The sequence below is a fragment of the Ostrea edulis genome, chromosome 8 (genome assembly GCF_947568905.1).
Source record: "Ostrea edulis chromosome 8, xbOstEdul1.1, whole genome shotgun sequence".
NCBI lineage: Eukaryota > Metazoa > Mollusca > Bivalvia > Ostreida > Ostreidae > Ostrea > Ostrea edulis.
In genome coordinates, this window is record NC_079171.1 from 37,793,559 (window position 1) to 37,815,786 (window position 22,228).

The 22,228-nt window shown below is 36.3% G+C and overlaps 1 protein-coding gene and 1 long non-coding RNA gene across 2 annotated transcripts; one reads left to right on the plus strand and one right to left on the minus strand.

The window, feature by feature from the left end:
- Positions 1–117: 117 nt before the first annotated feature.
- LOC125663185 (macrophage mannose receptor 1-like) lies at positions 118–21,697 on the minus strand. Its single transcript, XM_056147598.1, has 10 exons — positions 21,405–21,697; positions 14,510–14,589; positions 13,588–13,675; positions 12,207–12,445; positions 11,929–11,967; positions 10,043–10,055; positions 7,030–7,347; positions 4,618–4,697; positions 3,954–4,041; positions 118–2,496 (listed from the first exon to the last, which is right to left on the minus strand). Exons 1-10 carry the CDS (start codon positions 21,688–21,690, stop codon positions 2,255–2,257), a joined length of 1,473 nt encoding a protein of 490 aa, XP_056003573.1. The 5' UTR covers positions 21,691–21,697; the 3' UTR covers positions 118–2,254.
- LOC130049043 (uncharacterized) lies at positions 16,181–18,447 on the plus strand. The gene is made up of 3 exons (XR_008797561.1): positions 16,181–16,517; positions 17,775–17,943; positions 18,199–18,447. It is a non-coding gene; the product is annotated as an uncharacterized LOC130049043 (long non-coding RNA).
- Positions 21,698–22,228: the final 531 nt, after the last annotated feature.

Sequence of the window (22,228 nt, forward strand, 5' to 3'; positions counted from 1 at the left end):
TCTAAAGAAAGATAACTCTAGGTATATTTTAGTAACAAAAACATGTAAACTCGTTCATATATTTCATCTAAATATCTAATTTGCTTTCTTCATTAACAAGTATTCAATTGGTATATAAATACTTTATTTTAGATTACTTTAAGTTTAAAAACACTTTAAAATAACACATTACCAAACGACAGGTATCAAAAGTTGTATAAAACATACCGTGTATTACTTGACACAAAATCGTCACTAGCCACACCTATTACATGTATATCCGTTTACTCTACCTCATAACCGTGGTTGAATGGTGAATGAAAACCTCCATTTCATCAATATTTATATGCGTACATCAATCACTTTTCTCACTGAGAGATCTTCACGTGGCTGGTAATTGAATAATCCAAGGATTGTTAATTAGGAAAACACTGACACAATAAGTTTATTAGGTCACCTGAGTAAACCCAGGTGAACTATTGCAATTAGTTGTCGTCCGTTGTCCGTCGTGAATTAACAATTGAAGATTTTTAACTTCTTCATAACCACCCGTCCAATTCTTTTCAAATTTTGTATGAAGCCTCTTTGGGACAAGGGAGAAATAAATTGTAAATTTCAGGACTCTACCAATCCTGAGGTCTTAGGGGCGGGGCAAACACTGATTAAAATTGAACAATTTTCAAAAATCTTCTTCTCAAGAACTGTACATGTGTAAGGAAAACTAAACACATGGTGATATAGAGCAGGAAGGCATCTACCAAATTGTAAATTTGATGATCCCAGGGATAGGAGTTTTTGTATCAGGGTGGTGCCAAAATGGTCAGTTATCAATTGTGTGAACAATAGAGATTTTTAACTTCTTGATAACTACTATACGAATTCCTTTCAAATATGGTATGAAGCATATTTGGGACAAGGGGGACATAGATTGTAATTTTCGGGATTCCTGCACCCATGGGGTCCTAGAGACAGTCCAAAGTTGACCAATTTAAAAAAAAAAAATCTTCTTTTCTAGAACCGGACATATTTAAGAGAAACTATATGCATTGGGATATAAGAATGGCTTCTACCAAAATTGTAATTTCATGATCCTCGGGGTAAGGGTTCTTACCCCAGGGTGGGGCTTAACTTAGTATATAGTGTTTATGTGTAAATTTGTTGATACTGTATTAAATTTTAATTTATACTTAGGAATAGCAGAAAAAGATGTACAAGAAATGGTGAATTTCACAACTCAGGATTTTGACTTTAGGATGGGTCCAAATTAATCATATCTTTTAATGCTTTAATGTTAATACACCTAATATATTATATGAAGTCTTTCATCAGTGTATTAACTTATGGGAACTTTGAAGTTGTAAGAACACATCTTGTTTTATACTTTTGCTGAATGTTAGAATTTGGCTTATATATTCAGAACAGGATTTTTTTTTTTTAGATTTAATAGCCCTTGGGAATTTTTCACTAGTACTCAGACGACCGATAAGGCCTGCGGGTCTCTTGTTGACACAGGATTATCAAGCACGTCCTCTATTTTTAGGGCGAATTTCTATTTAATGTTAAGCTATATACTTGAATTTCCTTATAAGAAAGTGATCTAAAAGCTTTTTGTCAGTTATTTATTTCTGAACACACACTAAACGTTTTACTTATGGATGCGGCCTTAAAATATTGATATATTGATTATAATAATATTTAACATTCCTTTCGAAAATTGTTCACTCATATGGGGACGACACGATTGCCGATAAGAGGCTGCAAAATTTAAGCCTATGCTTGACGCTTATAATTAGGACCTTTGAGCAGGGAGGCATCTTTAACATGCCACACCTGCTGTGACACATGACCTCGGTTTTTGCTGTCTCATCCAAAGGTCCACTCCATTTAGTCACTTCTTAGGACAAGCAGGGGACACCGAGGATCTATTCTAGCTCGTGACTATGATTGGTTGATAAATGAGTATGTAATTTCATAAATATTCATGAAAATTGAGGCATTCGCATGCAGTCGCGGTTTGAAGAATGGTATACACTGTTTGACTCAGTAAGCATGACTATCAATGATACAACACAATATGAAATGTATTTTCTAGGTTTGACACCACGTTGCTGTTTTCTGATAAATTACATTGCCAATGACGTCCTTTGCAAATTTTCCAACGCTTTCTCGCGTTACCAAAATATTTAACCATCACATTGTCCGAGATCCAGCAACACAGGCAACATCGATACAGCAGTAACAATTGAAATCAACATAGATTGTCTCTTTATAGTAATCAAGGCTTTTCGCAGATAAACCTTTTCAAATTAATACAAGGCGAGTCATTCCACAGGCCGTTTTGGTAGACACTCACACAATCCCTGTCTTCGCCTCTTTCAGGATAAAGCAAACTCGGCTGACCTGATTTCCAGTTGGTGAAGTTGATGGTCATTTTAGAGTTTGACCACTGAAAATGACCCTCGGCTTCAAGGTCATTTCCACCGCACCACATCTGGCAACTGCTTCCAGGACAGGTATCTTACAAAAAAGAAATTTTTTTTTGAAACCTGAGTAAACTGGAATTTAAATGCAAATGAATAATGTTGTCCGTTGTTATGGATAGACAGGACAATGGTTGTGCAAATCAAATAGTAGTTGCAATTTTGCTCTACCAAATAAAGTTATGTCATGATACCCTACAACACAATGTCAACACTGGACCGTTATCCATCGGAACGGTGATTATCATGTCGTGCACTTGGCGATCCAATGATCGATGCGTCTTTGGTTTGATCGGGATTCAATCCCAAATATTTCGTCTAAACACCAATCGCTTAAAACACTGAGCCCCTACAATCGATTGACCTTAATCAAATATTTAGACTAAGTCAGATTTGATTATTTCTTTTTCGAATTTTAGATAGTGTTAAGCTACCAGTGCTATATGCGCCGTTTAAGTAGATAATGATTGGTAACTATATAACAAAACGAGTGTAGAGAGTTCAATGTCCCCATTTAAACATCATGACGACATAGAGTAAGTAGATGATATTGTATTGCTGATGGGCAGGACAATGATTGTCTATGACGTTTGCACTGAATGTATCCAAATCATATGGGGTTGCTGTCATAATAGGGATACCTTGCTTCAAAATCTTTTGCGTACCTGGGCAATGGGGGTGGCGGATTATGATCCTTGAAACGGGACATCCCTTCATACCTGATCAAGATATAGGGCTCACGATGGGTCTGACCGGTCGACAGGGGATGCTTACTCATCCTAGGTACTTGATCCTACCTCTGGTATATCCAGACGTCCTTGTCTGCCCAAATTTCTATTTGGTATTGCTTATAGGGGTTATGAGATTGATCACTGTTCGTTATATTCATCTTTCATCTATGTTCCCTCTCCCCATAGAAAACAGAAATAATTATTAACATGGGAATAGAACAAATGTACAGGTGAAATACCGGTTGATCCGCGTTTTTGAAACATAAATCTGCGTTTGGGGTGTGTAAACATTCTTGTCATCGTAGCAAAATTATGTTTGATTACAGGGACCTGACGCGAAAACTTAGCATCCATTACTAATAGCTTCCATTCTGGAAAAAAAAAAATAAACAAAAGGCAAGGGTAAAAGAAACGATAAAATGAATCGCTGTAGTATTTTTCTTTGGGTTGGACAAGTCGTGTTAATAAAAATTTGATAATTCATTTAAAAGGTCTAACACCATTTTAAAAAATCTGACAGTATTGAATAATGTATAAGGGGAAATATTCACACGTTTTATTTTCGTCCTCGTTATAAGTAGGCGAATTTTAATACGGCAAGACCCCTTTCTCGTTTAGCTGTCGTGCAACACATTATTGTGGGGGGTAAGCAAATCCGTCTACAATTGTAAAAGAGTGTAAATCAAACAGGAAGCTGGGGAGTAACAAACTTGGGGACATTAATATCAAAACACTGAGAATAATGTTAGGAATGAAATTGTACCGTTATGAAGGAATGACTCTACAATCCAGTCGTTTTCTTCTACGTCAGTAATTTCTGTCAGGTATGCACAGTTCCTCTCACACGTCAGCTAGGAGATGTAAAAAAGTGAAGTTCTATGAATAAGTTATATTCAATTTACCAGGACCTTTTTTAACACTTAGCTTGTCTTTATTGCTATGACATTCACGAAATGCACGAGGCGCTTCTTCAAGAATTTTACTGGTCAACTCTTACAAAGTTCATCACAACGATAAATATATGAAGAAAGCAAAGGACTGAATCTGATAAAGATTACCCGTACATTAAGTTCGTGAAACGGTTTTGCAGCTTATCCGATATCATGTTTTACGTGGCCGAGTGGTTAGAGCATCGCGCTCAAAATCACACGGCCTATCACCTCTGTTGGCGCGGGTTCGAATCCCGCTCATGCCGGTAAGTGAGAAAGTTCTCAGTTTACTTTCGGAAAGTCGGTGGTCTCTTCCCAGGTACATTGTATCTGGGTTCTCTCTTCCACCAATAAAAACTGGGCGCCACCATATAACTGAAAAAATGTTGAGTGTGGCGGAAAACATCAAAACAAGCAAACAAACAAAACATGTGTAATACCACATCAGCTGCTCGCGAAAATGAAGTACAACAGAAATATTTCCCGTCATCCCGTTACCTTGGCATCTGCCCAGCTCATTTTTTCTGTGAACAGTTGGTAACAATGGTAGTTGAATTCTAACCATCCGGTAGCGCACCCTGACGAAAAATGTGCAAATAGTTATATCATGTGTTACACAGTCCATGAAAGCAAAAGTTATTATCACTTCATTAACAATGATAACTTTCATTCATATGTCGATTTGATATATCCCTGTGAGCTCGAAATAAAGGACATCACAGAGTCGTAAACTTCTGCTTCATACTTGGATATTTTATTGAAAGTAGACATTAACGGCAAACTAACAACTCAACTGTATGACAAACGGGATGATTTCAGCTTCTCCATCGTCAACTTCCCACATTTATGTAGCAATATTCCATTATCACCTGCATATGGTGTTTATATATCTCAACTGATTCGATATGCAAGAGCTTGTTCTGGGTATAGTCAGTTTTTAAATCGAGGTAAGCTACTGACAAACAAGTTGGTGGTACAGGGGTTTCAGCAGTCTCGATTGAAGTCAGCATTTCGCAAATTCTATGGTCGTTATAACGATCTAGTTCGTCAATACAACCTCGCATTGGGTCAAATGCTGTCTGACGTGTTTCATACCGATTGTTAAGCCGTTCTTGGCACACTGATTTTGACTGCGGATAACTCCGTTTACCTGATCAGGATATGGGGCTCACGGCGGGTGTGACCGGTCAACAGGGGATGCTTACTCCTCCTAGGCACCTGATCCCACCTCTGGTGTGTCCAGGGGTCCGTGTTTGCCCAACTATCTAATTTGTATTGCTTGTAGGAGTTATGAGATTGATCACTGTTCGTTATCTTCACCTTGCATCTCTGCGAGCTCGAAATGATAGACACCAGAGTCGTCCACTTCTGTTTCACACTTCGATATTTTATTGAAAGTAAATATGAACAGCAAAATAACAACTCAACTTTATGACATACGGGAAGATTTCAGTTTCTCCATCGTCAACTTCCCATACTTATGTAGCAAAATTCCATTATCACCTGCACATGGTGTTAATATCGCTAAACAAATTCGATACACAAGAGCTTGTTCTGCGTATGGTCAGTTTTTAAATCGAGACAAGCTACTGATAAACAAGTTCATGGTGCAGAAGTTTCAACAGTCTCGTTTAAAGTCAGCATTTCGCAAATTATATGGTCGTTAGGGCTCACGGCTGATGTGACCGGTCGACTGGAGATGCTTACTCCTCTTACGCACCTGATTCCACCTCTGGTTGTGTCCAAAGGTCCATGTTTGCCCAACTTTCTATTTGATATTGCTTATGGGATTGAAGTCATAGTAGGTGCTGTAAACCAACTTTTATTTGAGTGTGGAATTTGTTTTTTGCGAGAACGTCATCATAGCAAATAATTATCTCCGCAAACCTGTGTTTTAATGTTTGTTTGTATTTATTCAAGAAAATTTTGGTAGTGAACATTAGTGTCTGAGAACCAGTTCATTACTGGTGAATCGCGGGAAAAATTGTTGCCAATAAAACTTGGTTTACAGTAATCAGATTTTAAATTTAAAGAGCGCAGTGCATGTATACACTTTTAAGACTTTGAAATCGGACAATATAAAAAAATGTATTTGGTGGGCATAAAAATTTTCTTTTTTAAATTTACACAAATTAGAAATCATCCTAGACACTCTAGTGTCTTCAGGGGTCGATGTTTACCCTACGCTCAGTTTTGTATTGAGATGGATCATGCTCATTATCTTTCCTTTTTTCGTCCTAGAAGTTAACACCACCGGATATTTGGAATCTTTGGAGTAATGGGAACATATAAAAGTGCTTTTCTGTCCTAAACATTTGTGTTTGCCGAATTTGGTTTCTTTAAAATTTAACACGTGTCCAAGAATGTATCAGTTTGCTGGCATTACTAACTGCAAGGATGAGCCCGAAATAATGTTCCCATTCTAAAGCTAAGTTCTAGTATTCAACAGTAATATAAAACAAGATGCGTTCTTAAAACACAAAAGTCATCGAAAGTGTCCATACCGACGAAATACTTTATATAATATATGCTATATCAACACTATATGAATATTTAGGAGCCGCACTAAAGTCAGAAGCCTGGGGCTGAGAAATTCACAATGCCAGTACAATATTTTCTCCTTATGCCCCCACCCACCACCTGTCTGAAAGATTTTCGTACCCAAATTTCAAAATGTTTGTGATTGTAATCATCACACAGAAGTTAAAAATGTTCGATTGTTAACAGACCACAGACAACTTAGGATACAGGCAAGGCCTATATTTCCAAAACCAAGTTTAAACTTGGGCTCCATTTTGAGATTTCACTCAACTTTTAACTGTCCAAACGAAAGAAAATTCAACATATGAATAGTTGACCTAGAAGCTGTTTTCAGCACCAAGTAAAAGAATTTTTTACAAATCCACGAACCCATGTAATAGGACTTCCAATGACCACTTTCTGGGATATTCGAAGTCGTTGACAACACATCAGTAGTCAATAAGGTGCAGTGCTGACTCGCGTAATTCCATTGAAACGTTTCACAGCAGTCCAGAGTCAGACATTTCATAGCACATGACACTGGTGTGTAATGACCAATTTCACCGAAAGTGCTGTCGTCACTGCGTTCCAAAAAATAAGCATATCCCAAGTTTGCTTGTGCTTTGATTGCCACTATGTGAAAAACGGTCAATATGACGATCCAAAAACTACCCATGTTACAGTAAGATATCATTCCCCAATACGGTTAACGGAAAATATCTGTCGTAACAACTACCTAAGATTCGAAAATAAAATATAGGGCTCACGGCAGACGAATTTATACAACTATCTAGCCAATATTCTAATAACGAAATGGCAGGCGTCATATTTCATTTTAAAGCTCGAAACAATGGTGACTACATGTCTCCATCAGTATCACTTAATCTGGAGTACTGTACATTACAATGGAGCGGAAAATTCAGGAAATTCGACCAAAGAGCAATTCAAAATCAATAGAATGTTTTTTTATACAAAATGCATCGTATCATATTTAGTGGATCTCTAGCATGCATCATCATTCTGCACTTTAAGTGACAGTTTGAAACGCTAAAAGCTGATAGTTTAAAATGATGTGTACTTATGTACTAGCCAGGGGAACAATAGCAAGAGTATTGACCCCTGCCGTTGCAGAAACCACTTCGCTAGGTTGTGTCTCAATAAATAGTTATTAAGTTTAGCAATGAAGCACAGGCTCCCCATAGAAAGCTTGTAATTATATATTCCGTGAATCCTCTAGCAAAGACTACAATTCTGAAAATAAAATGTTTTCCCTGAGATTCTCTCTTTAAGTTTGATACTACAGATTTTGACTGACGTCATAATGTAATAGCTTTCAACAGAAGATGTTAGAAATACATCTGACGTCACAATGTAATAACCCTCAGCAGAAGACCAATCGAATCACGTGCTCGTCCGTTCTGTAAGTGGTAAGAAGACTCGGGGGTTGATCGGCACAAGGGTTGCTTCCAATCGATGTATTTCTTCACCGGACGCGCGTCTTTTGATGAAATTGAAAGACAAGGACCGTATTCCTGTATAATATGATATCTAAATTTTCCCAAATGATTAAGTTTTGGTATCATTAACGTCTCATTCACTCTAATACATTTAACCTATAAGTGGAAATTTATTGTACTGCATTACCTTGTATGTAATTGATATTTTAAATGCGTTTGAAAGCTTGCATTTCACTTTTTAACGTACAACTGTGACATCATTGTTACATTTGTGTACACATGGTAGCATACTCTGATGGCGTTGATCCACATACGAGGTTAATTTGTGGTTACAGAAATGGCTGAGTAGTTATGATTAAGCAGAAGACCCCAGACCTTCATCAGACCTTTACAGTGGAATTGTTCTAACCAGAAGACATCATAACTGTATCTGAAGATATTTATTTAAACTGCCTTTGTGCATATTCTGAGGGTGTTCATGTAAATATGTAGTTATTTGTGACATGTACTGCGTAGTTTTGACTATGACATCAGGTTATGAAGTTTTGTATTGCTTACAACGGAGGAAAACAAACTATGTGAACAAATCGACTTCCGAAGAAAAACACTACATAAATTGAAACAATATTAGTATGAGAACAAACATAATTCTTTATACAATATCGTTATTACTGCAAAAACACCATCAATTTATCTCTGAAATAATGATTGAAATATTTCAAGTAAAGCAATCGCAGAAGTGCACAGACCGGTATGCTTTAAAAAAATCCTATTAAATAGGAAAATGAACTGGAGTAAGACAGCTATAGCATTGATATATATTCGATTCCTCATTAGCTTATGAAAGAATCGCTGGAATATTCCGATGGTATATTTTTCGCTAGATTGATTCAGTTTAAATCGGATTTTTACAGTCCGTGTGACGTCATCGTATAACACTATGTAATACACTTAAAGGTCGAGGTTTTCAACCGCTCAGTTTTCCTCAGGTAAGTTAAGTGCGGGGCGGAGCTAATTTTAAGTAGGTATGAAGCTCCGAGCCCGAGGGAATCCTGCTAGTTTGGGTATTTCGTATTAAATAAACAGGATGTTATCTGTGTTATCTGCATTACCTGTACGTTTTTGTAAGATGGAAAAATCCATGGTAGTAATTTTTCTTGTGCAGGTTAATCGAAACATTGATTATTAAATCCAATGAATTATTATCATTAATGTTCGATCTTTTATATTGTAATAATGAGAACGTTAGCCATAGACAAATTAGGCAAAGTATTCTTTATTCTAAGTTTTCTTGTATCCACTTGACTGCCTTCCTCGGATATCCAGTATCCGACGGTGCTGTATGGCTGCCAATTCCGACGGGAGTTCCTAAGTACTGCGACATATGTTCTGGCTATGTACAGCTGATGTACCGATCATCGTCCCAAGCCCCACACTGACTTCATATATTCCAAAACTGCTGAGAAAGTTTCATTCTGTTTGAATTAATTTTCTAGACCGCACACCAGAATTCTCTGGCGACCAAAGTTGTCTGTGTGATTTGTCCATAACGTATGACCTACAGAAACAGTCAGAACATTCGGATTTTCCGACAGTTCCCTCAATAACTGGTCCAGGGGAGGAATTCATTCTTCCTCTGGATCCCAATCCAGCTATTACATACAAGAAAGAGTCCTTATTGTGGCTACTTTCTCTTCCGATAAGTTGAGGAGGTCCAACTGAATGCAGTGTTGGGGCATTTTTACATAGACGAAAGGAAACCAAACGAAGAGACATATAAAATATTTTCTCTTGAGAATATCCGTAGTGGATGGAACAGGCTTTCAAGGTCTTCACTTCATAAGTCATTTGATACCATCAAGGATGCCATATTGCAGGATGCAAATCAAACATTCAAAGCCATGATGGCCGATCTGGAGAGTGACGGACTGGGAACTATAACTCACCATTCCGTAATTGCTGAAACAGATAGGACGAATTGCATACATATGTTTATCTGGATCCAGCAACACCTAGTGGATTATTTAACAAGGTTCATGTTGATGTCAGACTATACTTTTTCAGGTGAGTAAATTTTGATATACATGTACATATATATGCAAGGTGAAGATAACGAACAGTGATCAATCTCATAACTTATAACATATCATAACATATCTTATAAATAAAACAATTACTTATACAAACCGAGATAAAATTGTGTCTATGTGTGTGCTTTTTTTTTTTTTTTATGGTTTAAGAGCATCAATATGCAAAGTGAAGATAACGAACTGTGAGCAATCTCATAACTCCTATAAGCAATACAAAATAGATAGTTGGGCAAACACGGACCCCAGTACACACCAAGGGTGGATTCAGGTGCCTAGGAGGAGTAACATCCCCCGTTGACTGGTCACAAATGTCGATATAACTTGTCATGAATTCAATTTTGTTTTGTTGTTTCAGAAGAGGCTGTGGAAATATCTCCAGCACGACAAAAAACACATTTGTCATTAAGATAGATCATAAAGCAAGCTTACGATTTCTGACTAAAGAACTAGACGAGCTTACTAAAAATCACAGAAAATGTGTCATGGAAAACATCTCACCCATAATGCCTGAGACGCCGGTAAATATTTTTTTTTACTTAATGTAGTACATTTTTCAATATTGTTTTTTAAAACATAAATTTTCATGTGATATATTGCCTTTTCAACTCAGGTTCACGATATTGTCCAGTTGATTGATTGGTTGATTGGGGTTTTACGCCGTTTTGGCAATATTTCAGTCCAGTCACACGTTTTCAGGCGTATGTCAACAAGTTACACCCTGCACTTGACGCTGTGTGGCAGCGTCCCTTGGACGTCTTCATCGGTACCATGCCTGTATGATATGTCAAAGTGTATGTTGGTGCCAAACACTAATAACATTTATGTCTGATCTACGCAAACAATGCGACTTTTCAAAGATCTACATTTACCATTCTATTCAGGTTACTGGAGGAACAATGCTTTCCACAGGGATGTATGGCCCATCACAGATTATGGCCGTTACAGGTAACAAATCTGTCCAGTCTTTAAGAGAACGGCTTATATCAGAGGGTTGATGAGAAGTTGAAGATTGGACAGAACATCTCAGAAGCATTGCTGCCAGGTGTACATAACCAATTATCTCTACCGTCTACTGGCAATCCCGGAGCCCAACTTGTCTTACCCTCGACTAGCAATCCTGAAGGCCAACCCTCTACTAACAATGGTGGAGCCCAACTTACCCTACCTGAAGATTCAAATGTCTCGAATGAATTTGTATGAGTGACGTGTTTGATGATTTTACAAATGCAAGGTGAAGATAACGAACAGTGATTAATCTCTTAACTCCTACAAGCAATACAAAATAGATAGTTGGGCAAACACGGACCCCTGGACACACCAGAGGTGGGATCAGGTGCCTAGGAGGAGTAAGTATCCCCTGTTGACAGGTCACACCCGCCGTGAGCCTGCTTATAACAGGAACACAGCAATGCAAGCCAATCAAAGGAATCCCACAATCTTTAACAACTGTCAATTTTCAATCAATTTCAATATCAATAAGATTTGAAACAATCGTCATGTAATTAGTTTACTTTGCAATCTTTAAGTTATATTTATCTTGATTTCTGTCGTGGGTTGTTCATTTGAATATGATGTTTTGATTATCTGATGTTGAATGCGATTGAATGATATGTAATTTGATATGTATTACATATGTTAATGAAATATATCAAAAATAAGCGGGATAAATTCGTTACACAGGCAGTTTGGGACATAATACGGCGTCATCGTGGCTTCACCCAATACGTATGTCCATTTCACACCTGGATGATTCCGTAGTATGTCCCAAACTGACCGTGCAACTAATAGTACACATACAACATGACTTTAACACATAATACAACAAAACAATATAAATGTTTGGATTATTGTCGTAATTCAAACATCAATATCGTTGACAGTAAGGTCGTTTGCAAAATCCCTTAAATACAGTGCGATACCAAAGCCCCCAATTAGCATTGTGTCCTATTATCTATTGACACATATAACAGAAGCAACATAAAACAGCAACAATAACAAAGTTGTCTCTTTATTGTGATCAAGGTTTTTCGCAGATAAATCTTTTCGAAATAGTACAACGCATGTTTTCCCACAAGCCATCATGTGTTAGACCCACACAATCTCTGTCTTCTCCTTTCTCTGGATTTTCCAGACTCGGCTGACCTGGTTCCCAATTTGTGAAGTTCATGATCGTTTTGGAGTTTGACCACTGAAAACGACCCTCAATTTCAAGATCATTTCCACCGCACCATATATGGCATCTGTCTGCAGGACACGTATCTAACAGAAAAGAAAGCATATATCTTAAATCCGGTAAATCCTGAGTAAACGGAAATAATACAAATGACTAAATGACTAACGTAAACCATTGTTAAGGATAGATGCGACAATAGTCACGTGATTCGAATATCATGGGTAATAGTAGTTGCAATGTCGTTCTACGACATGGAGTTCTGTCGTCATAGCCTACAACACTGTATAGGGTAGAGTAAAAAGCTATTACAGCGACCCCTTTCATGTGATGTCACACAAAGTTGTTCAAACATGAAACAATTACAAAATCGATAAGATACGTCTTGAAGGATTTTATTTCAAACTTTTCGGTTTGTTCATTTGTTAATTTGCCACCTTTAACCCAGTACACACACGGTGTTCGGATCTAACATATACGCATATTGCTGCCATGTGAATTTCAGCGCAAACAGTCAAAGTATTTAATCTTAAACCTGAATAAACTGGAAATTTAGTACATTTCACTAATGCATACCACTGTTAAAGATAGAAGAACAATAGTCACGTGGTTTAGATGGTAGTTCCATTTTCGCTCTATTACATACAGTTATGTTGTAATAGCCTGCAACATAATGTTAACTCGGGACCGGTTCCATCCGCAAGACCGGTGATTCTCATAGCGAACGTTTTTTGAACGTTTATCTCCACGTCTTTGGTTGACGTGGCCAAAGTACGAGCGGGATTCAAGCTCAAACTGTTTCGGCCACGAATCAAAACGCTCACATCACTGAGTCACTTTGATGAAAGCGAGGGGAAAGAACGAAAATAAGAACTATGAGACAGTTCGCGGTAGTGCCTTTCTTAGGGCTGGACAATTATTGCTGGTAAAGATTTATTGATTCATTTTGAAGGTTTAATAACACTATGCATAGGAAATCTGGCAATAACAAATACTGTATAAGGGGAAATATTCACGCTGTTTTATTTTCGCCCACGTTATAAGTGGGCCAAATTTAAGACTGGATGAAAGCATTTTCTCTCTTGTCACTCTTTTAAGTTTCACACAGCATTGTTTGGGCGAATTTAAAATGGGACGAACTCGAACGTGAAAGGTCGCAAAGAACACGGGGGATAACCCGGGACACGGTAATATCGAAACGTTCAAAATAGTTTTAGAAATGAATTGGTACCGCCATTAAGGAATGTCTTGTCAATCCAGTCGTTCTCTTCTACGTCAGTAATTTCTGTTAGGTATGCACAGCTCCTCTCGCACGTCAGCTAGGAGATGTAAAAAGTAAAGTTCTATGAACAATTTACATACAATGTAACAGGACCTTTTTAATACACCTAGCTTTTTTCATTGCTATAACATTTTCTAAATGCACGATGCGTTTTTGGAGGATTTTTATTGTTAAATTACTAAAACATTCACCACAGCGGTAAAAACTTGCCGAAAACAAACGACTAAAATTGGAATGAGTCATCTAAGGTTTTATGATGTTTTCTACAGCTTAAATCAATCTCTACCCAGAGTTATCGTTCCTTACACTCACATATACCTCTGTTAACGTCTCAAAATAAGCAATCCTATTCCACATCTAAATCCACTTTTTTTCGGCTAATAAAACTAAGAACTACTTTATAAAATATTGGGAAAATGTAGGACAAGGAACTATTTGTAGTTTCCCCCCATTACTATATATTCTTCATGTACCTATGTATAGGCCTGGTGCAATAGAACAACCCAATATCCACGTTTCAACCCAAATCAATGCTTCTTGTGTCACAAAAAGACTTGACATCTGCTCAGTATTTATTTACGTATGTATATTTTTGTAACTGAAGTCAAAACAATACTTTATTTGAGCATACGTTCCCTTTTTGCAAAAATCTTGTAAAACCCCTGAGACGTTGACAGAGGCGTACATGAGAGCAACGAACGACAACTCTGGGTAGAGATTGAGATTAAAAATGATATCATGTTAGATATATGTAGTATGACGTTTGTTGCAGTGTATGCTTATAATTGTTCAATTTCATAGTTTACATATATGTAGTACAATTAAGATCTCGAAAATAAAGCATAAGAACATTCTCCAGTCATCCCTTTACCTTTGCATCCGCCCAGCTCATTTTTTCTGGAACCAGTTTGTAACAATGATAGTTAAATTCCAGCCATCCGGTATCGCATCCTGACGAAAAATGTGAAAATAATTATATTGGATGTACCATTCAGTCTGCTGAGTTAAGTTTTTCATAGCAGCTGCAGTTAACCAATTATTATTTGCGTGCGAGTAATTTTTCGCAAGGTTGGCATTTGTTTAAAATAATTTTGCCGTTAAATTAGTCACCATGACCTAGTTCATCGCAGGTAAATCGTGAAAAAATGGTCGCATATAAAAGTTGGTCAGAATTTGAAGCACATTGCATAGATATTTTTTTTTTTTTTTTTTTTTTTTTTTTTACATCATTTTGAAATTGAAAAATCCCATTTGGCGTTTTAATAAAATTGTATTTGTATATATAAATACTTTTTTTTCGAATTTATCCTAATTAGAAATGCCAAAGACCCCTAATCCCACTTCTAGTGTTTTCAGGGATTCGTGTTTGGCCTGTTCTTAATTTTGTACTTTTGGAAGTATTATGATATTGATCATGTTTGTTTTGAAATGGTGAAGGTAGCGAGCAGTGATCAATCTCATGACCCCTATTAGGAATATAAACCCGCCACGAGTTCTTTATCTTCACTTTTGTCATATTTTAGTTAACAACACCGGGTATAGGGACTGTTTGGGGTAAAGGGAACATCTCAAAGTGCATTTCCAGCATGAATATTTAATGTATAGCAGGTATTTTCCGCTGGTCTAAAATCTGGCGATTTGCTGGCTTAACCCTTTCTCTACCGTATCGGTCAATATGACCGATAGCGCGTAAAAACAGGGCTACGCAAAAGGAGTGTCTATAAATCTTTGAAACTACGGACGTAATATATATGTTTTATATATCATATTTTTGGAAATTTTCTATATTTTTTAACTATGTAAAAATTAATTGAGTAAATAAAGCCATAAAATTAAAAAAAAGCATTCAAAATGAAAGATGACTTCGTCTAAATATGACGCAACGCTTTGTCGCAAGGCCATTTCCCCCCTCGCTATGATTTTTTTTATTTTCCCTATGAATGCAATGTTTTTTATATTTTTGAAAAGCATATATTCCCTGCTTTCAGTACATATAAAAATTATTTTTAATGCCTGGTAAAGTTATAAGAAAATAGCAATTTTTTGCACATGTACGTTTTTTTACGATTTTATTTCTCAATGTTTAAACATATCGGCGTTTTATCTATACTTATATATGGAAATAGGGAAAAGTAAATACAGCCTGTAAAAGTAGAGGAATTTTTCTTTTTGATGGACCCTTATTCACATTATAATTCTCGGTAGTTTTTATATTACGATACAATGAAATTGGGACATGCTGCGCGGTTTTCTTAAAAAATTAGCGACAAATCGACGTCGCTAACAGCAATCGACGCGCGTCGCACAATAAAGTGGTGAAAACTATTTGTATTGTCCTCTATTAGTAAATTCAGTACCTTTTGATACACTAAAACAACATATATACATGTATGAAATAATCAGTCAGGTATCTCTGCTATTTTAAAAAAGCATAAAACCAATATTGGTATATAAACAGTTACACAACCTACATGTAACTTCATAAAACACCTGTTGAGAATGTTACATCGGCAGAATGAATTTTAAAAAAGATAAATAAAGTACTTCAAATTCAGATGTAAACGTTATATTTGTTCGGAATAGTAATAATTTTTTTCTCTGCCAAAGAAAGAAAACAAAAAAGAAGTTCGCCTATATATAGCCTGTATACTTTTATTCTTCCGTGATCCGGATCGCGGGCCTCGCGGAGTTTTCTGAAAGTGTGCACGGAGAACACACGTGTTTCCGTTTCAACGAAAACAACACAGCTTCACCGTGATTGTCACAGCGAACGCTTGTATTTTACATCTTTAAAACGACCTGATGTCAGAAGAAGATGCCCTGGATCTCCTGTTGCAGGATGACCCAAACGATCATGCATTCAGTATAAATACGTACATGTAAGTTGATGTAATCACATAGGCCGACTAAAAAGAAAAAAAAAATGCGGTTTTGTCATGTTATGAAAAATTCACGATTAGTTAACCGTGATTTGATGCCATAATTTGTCGTTTCATGAAAGAAAATATTTATATTTTATGATATTTAAACCAAGTGAATAACACCCTGTCCGGGTCCGGCATTAATCAGTTTGATTACCCCCCCCCCTTTCCCAGAATTATCTCCTTACCTGACGCGCGAGTGTAAGAAGGGGTGGATTTAGTGTATAATGCGATGGGGTGGTTTTAATCAGACTGGGCATTCATGACCGCTGGTGAGAAGGCTATTTTCTAAGTTTTTTCCATGTTTATAAAAAAAATTATCTTTCTATGAAAAGAAAACACAATCTGTTAGGAAAACACACTTTGCATTTTTGTAATAATAGAATTTATTATCATGATTTGAATTATTTTCTTATTCTGTAACAGAAATAAAAACAAAATGTATGTTTGGGCCAAAATGGGGGGGGGGGGGGGGGGGGGTTTAACATCAAGCAAAGTCTGATTATGACAGGCTAATGAAAAATCATATTGATTTCTCTTTTATCCAAATGCATGTATTTTATATACACTTAGTAGCTTATGACCATAAATTACATGTGATCCATACATGCTGGTATTTGTATGCTATGAGCTAATGGTCACGTGTCCCCTTATTGCCGGCCTCCTCCGTGGCCGAGTGGTTAGAGCATCGTGCTCAAAATCACACGGCCTCTCACCTCTCTAGGCGCGGGTTCGAATCCCGTAAGTGAGAAATTTTTCCCAGTTTACTTACGAAAGGTCGGTGGTCTCTCCCGAGGTATCTGAGTTATCTCTTCCACCAATAAAAAAACTGGGTGCCACCAGATAACTGAATTCAATTCTACTTTTATATCTGGGGTCATTCACTTTCCCTCAGAGTTTCAGTATTTTCGCTGGACCCTATAGGTTTTAACCTGAATTTCTTCAGTATTTGCCCTCATGTATATGCTAGGCATAATGCAGACACCTACATGATACATTTTTTTTTTCATTACCCACTCTGCTACTCTCGCAATGTATAATAAAATATTCGATTCATTTCTAACACATGAATGCAATCCCTTACCTTATCTTTAAATAAATTTGAGTAAATAAATTTAAGTGCGAAACTGCTCCATGCTACCGTGAAACTTATATTTTGCTTTTTAAACATAAACCAATAATTTTTAATTGTAATTTCTTTTCTTCTTTAAAAAGGGTATTGACATCCCAATATTTAGTGGGAAGTTCCCAGGTATCATCCGCTAGCGACAGTCTACTGGCAAATCCAGACATGCATTGGAAGGATGCTGATGTGGAGGACACAGGGACACCTGATCCAAGAACTGTGGCATTTCATTCGGGGTGACAACCTGGCTTTCAGTTGGTATGACTCTTTGAGGTTGAATATAGGGTTAAATCAGTATAAATTTGGTTAACATTCAAATAAATCCAGATAATACATTCACAAATGGAATCATGGCATTATGGTACACTGATATGTGTGTACCATTTTACTGTTTTTGTTGTTGTTGTTTTTGCTGCATAAGTAGGGATCGCATACATACAAAAAAAATTATAAGGTAGGAGACGTTTTAAGGTATGGTGACCAATACTGATTTTATTTGCAATTTTCTTTCAGATATGGGACCCTATTACGGTATTCGGAGAACTGCAGATTTTATGAAGCTGTCTTTGACAGAAGATTTGGTTTTCTCCATTTGTGTTGCCACCAACCATTATGCTGAGATGGTCATATCTAGGGGGAAGGGTTGCCATATACTTCCCTAGGAAGTTTACAGCCTCTCACTGAAGAGGAACTGTACAGGTATTACTAGTTTTAAAAACCGATATTGTGGCAGTGATTTCCAGTTTAAAAAGAATAATAAAATGCATAGTAAAAAGATTACCTTTACCAAAATTAACATGGCTGTACATCTAACCCATTTATTAAATGTGTACAACAATTACCTCTGATAAAATTTCATAAGTAATTAAATGCATACTTTTCAGAGGGTCTTGATTATCTGAAACATTTACAGAGCCAATTGAGTTACTTTCCCCCCCACATTTTTGTGCATTATCTTATATATGCCTGCTGTGAAGTTCCAGTCGATAGACAGATATTGGTCAACGCATGCCGCTGTCGGAACAACTCATTATCAAGAATTATGTCTAGAAATAGGTTTCAAGAGGTTGAATATAAGAACATTTTTGTTAAATATGATGCAAGTACATTTAAATCTAGTGATTGAAAGTAAGTACTTGAACATTCGTATATGTTGAACTTGGAGAGGAAAAATGGTTAGTACTTTTTGATAACATTTGATAAGGTGTTGTTGCTGAGCAACCAAATATAATTGAATAAAAACATTAATTATTTTAGATTAACAATAATTGAAAGATCTTTGTTTTAATGTTGCAATACTTATTCTATTTAATGGAACATAATGACAAAGCGTCATATTATTAGAAAATGATGGACAAGTATATAAAGTACGAAGTTTCCATTTGAATTTTTTGTTAAAAACCTTTTAAAATGATTAAGATCTATTTAAAGATTATATTTTTAAAATAATGTGACATTTACTAATCATCATGGAATGTAATTACGTTTAAATTGTGTCGGATGGATGCAGAAAGGCAAATTATGGTCAAAATTGTACTATGAGTGTTATTACTTAGCAACCAAAATTATTTGTTTGTCAATAAAATTGATTAGTTTGATTGTGTTGTTTTGTAGTATTTTAAAAGGCACATTAGCTCATACATTTAGAATTTCCTATTTTTGACTCTAATCTAGTGAGAGGGGTCGTAATAAATATATTTCAGAGAGAAAAGATTGCAAAATTGTGCACTTATATGACCTTTGATCCCGTAGACCTCTTTGAGGTCATGGGATACATTGACAACTTTTATAAGAAATTGTTCCCTGTCCACTTCCTAACAAAATTATATGTTGTATGCCTACCCTAAATCGTGATCCATGCAGATTTAAATCGATTTAAAAATACTGTCATTTAGTCTTTAAAAACCTCTAAAATGTGCCGGTAGAAAAAAGGGTTAAAAGTATACTAATAATTTTAGCGGAATAAATTTGATGGACAAAGAAGATTTATCTTTCTTGGAAATACGGAACTCGCGATAGGGTGGGTAATTGACGAGCTGAAAGCTATCTAAGCGCTAAAATAAGCCAAATTTGTCACCACGCGAAAAAAAAACCTCGTTTTAGGACATCTCATAGTATTTGTCGACTTTGATATCTTTAGGATTTAACATGTGCCCAAGAATGTATTAGATTACTTATACACAAAACTTTGCCGTTAAAATAGCAACCATTGCATGTAATGATCTGTGTTTGAAAAAGTTGGAGGAGAGATCTCTTTTGTTTCAACAACCTTAGATTTAAATATGAGAATGTTTACAACAAAAAACAACGTTATCCTGAAAGGCAAAGATAGCTAAACCCTGTCTTCATGTATGTGATATTAAGTCAGCAATGCGCTTGCCACCAAATATAAAACTCCCACACGTCATGTGAGTATGTAATATTCCAAAATGAGGCGAATACGGAATATGACCTTCCAGAAGTATTCAGAAAGTGGACATGTGTTTTAAAAACCAAAAGAAACAGTTTCCATCCTGAAGTGTTTGGAATAACCGACCGGCAATATATATCTTCTGTTATGATATAAAATGCATTTATGTCATGGATGAATCCAACACAGCGTAAAAGAAACAGTTTGCACACAGGTCCTATCGGTCGCCTGAGTATTAGTTAAAAGTATAACTAGCCCCAAGGGTAAATCTACAATATTTTTCCTGTTCTACATGTGTAAGATAAATTGTAATATTCAGCAGAAGTGCAAAACAAGATGTGTTGTTAAAACACAAATGCCCCCCCCCCCCCCCCCCCAAAAAAAACACGTGTCCATACTGGTGAAATACTTACCAAGATATATGATATATTTTCACTATATCAATATTTTGGACCTTCCATAGTCAGAATCCTGGAGCGGAAAAATTCGCCATTTCAGTACATCCTTTTCTTTCTTTTTTTCTGAACATGTATTTAGCAATTACACAGTATCACGGAAATAACGTGTTTTCAGACACTAGATATTGATTAATTAATGAATTGAAAATTGAATGTTTAAGGCATGATACAGACATTTCATCACGATTTCCATTTCGGTCCCAACCTGGTACCAAATCCCTTTTCTGGGATCATGAAATTTACAGTCTTCGTAAATAGGTATCCCTTTCTTCTAATATTCATTTAGTTTCATTTAAGTATCAATAGCACTAAATAAAATGCTATTGACATGTGTTACATATAAAACTATAAACCAAGTTTGGCCCCGCCCTGGGGTTCGAACCTTTACTCCGAGGATCGTGACATTTACAGTTGTGATAGAGGCCCTCCTCCTCTACATGTCTCTGCATTTATTTTATCTTACAGACATCCAGTTGTAGAGAAGAAGATCTTTTAAATTTGGTAAAATTTTGACTCACTCTGAAGTGGCAAAATTCCTGAAATTTACAAGTGTTGTCCCCCTCTATGAAATATGTTAAATACCAAATTAGGAAAGAATTGTAATGATACATGTGTATGTGTACATGTAGTTATCAAGAAGAAATTAAAAATGCTCAATTGTTAAAGAACGGCAGACAGCGTCGAATGATGACCAACTCTGTATTGCTAAACACAAATCAAAACGTGGACTGAAGTGTGGAGTTTTACTCATATTTTGACTCCTCAATTAAACATAAACCTCACACCTAAGAATAACAGACCCAGAAACTGTTTTCAGCATTAAGTAAAAGAATAAAAAAAAATTCACGAACCCATATAATATGACTTCCAATGACTGTTTTTTGTGACGGTCTGAGTGCTTGACCAAACATCAGTAGTCAATAAGGTACAATGTTGACTCATGTAATTCCAGTGAAACATTTCACAGCAGTCCAGACTGAAACACTTTATAGCACAAGACACTGGCGTATAATGAGTAATGACACCGGAATTGCTTTCGTCACTACGTTTAAAAAAATAAGCAAATTTCACATCTGCTTGTTCTGTGATTGCCACTATGTGAAAAAAAGTTAATATGACGACACAAAACCCACTCATTGTTACGGTAAGATGTCTCTCTCTAATATCTATAAAGGAAAATATCTGTAATAACAACTAACTGATATCGTATATGAAAATGAAATAGATTTGAAATGATGCAACCACCGGATCAATATTAAATAGATTTGAATTTATACGGCTATGAGGTCAATATTCTAATTACAGAAGAGCAGGGATCAAATTACATTTCTAAAGATCGAAACAACTTTAAGTACATGTCAGCATCAATATCACTTATTCCAGAATGTCATACATCAATATCGAGCGTAAAAGTCAACAAACATGAATAAAAATCATTTCAAGAACAATGGAAAAGGGCTTTGCTTAAATGCAACCTGTCATATTTACTGGGTCTAGAGTATGCACCATCCTTCTGCACTATAAGTGACGTTTTGAAATGTTCAAGTCTGACAGATTGCATGCACTTATATCCTGGCCACGGGGACAATAGCAAGATTATTGTCCTCCGATAATAGAGTAAACACTTCTCTAGGTTGTGTCTCAATAGTCATTATGCTTATCAATACTGCACAGG

What these genes read in the sequence shown, in the direction of transcription:
- LOC125663185 (XM_056147598.1), bottom strand. Translation starts at nt 21,690, where the DNA reads ATGAGTGGGTTTTGTGTCGTCATATTAACTTTTTTTCACATAGTGGCA. An exon ending in TGAGCTGGGCGGATGCAAAG is followed by an intron (nt 13,676 to 14,509) that starts GTAAAGGGATGA and finishes TACATCTCCTAG; the next exon opens with CTGACGTGCGAGAGGAGCTG. An exon ending in CAAGACATTCCTTAATGGCG is followed by an intron (nt 12,446 to 13,587) that starts GTACCAATTCAT and finishes CTTTTCTGTTAG; the next exon opens with ATACGTGTCCTGCAGACAGA.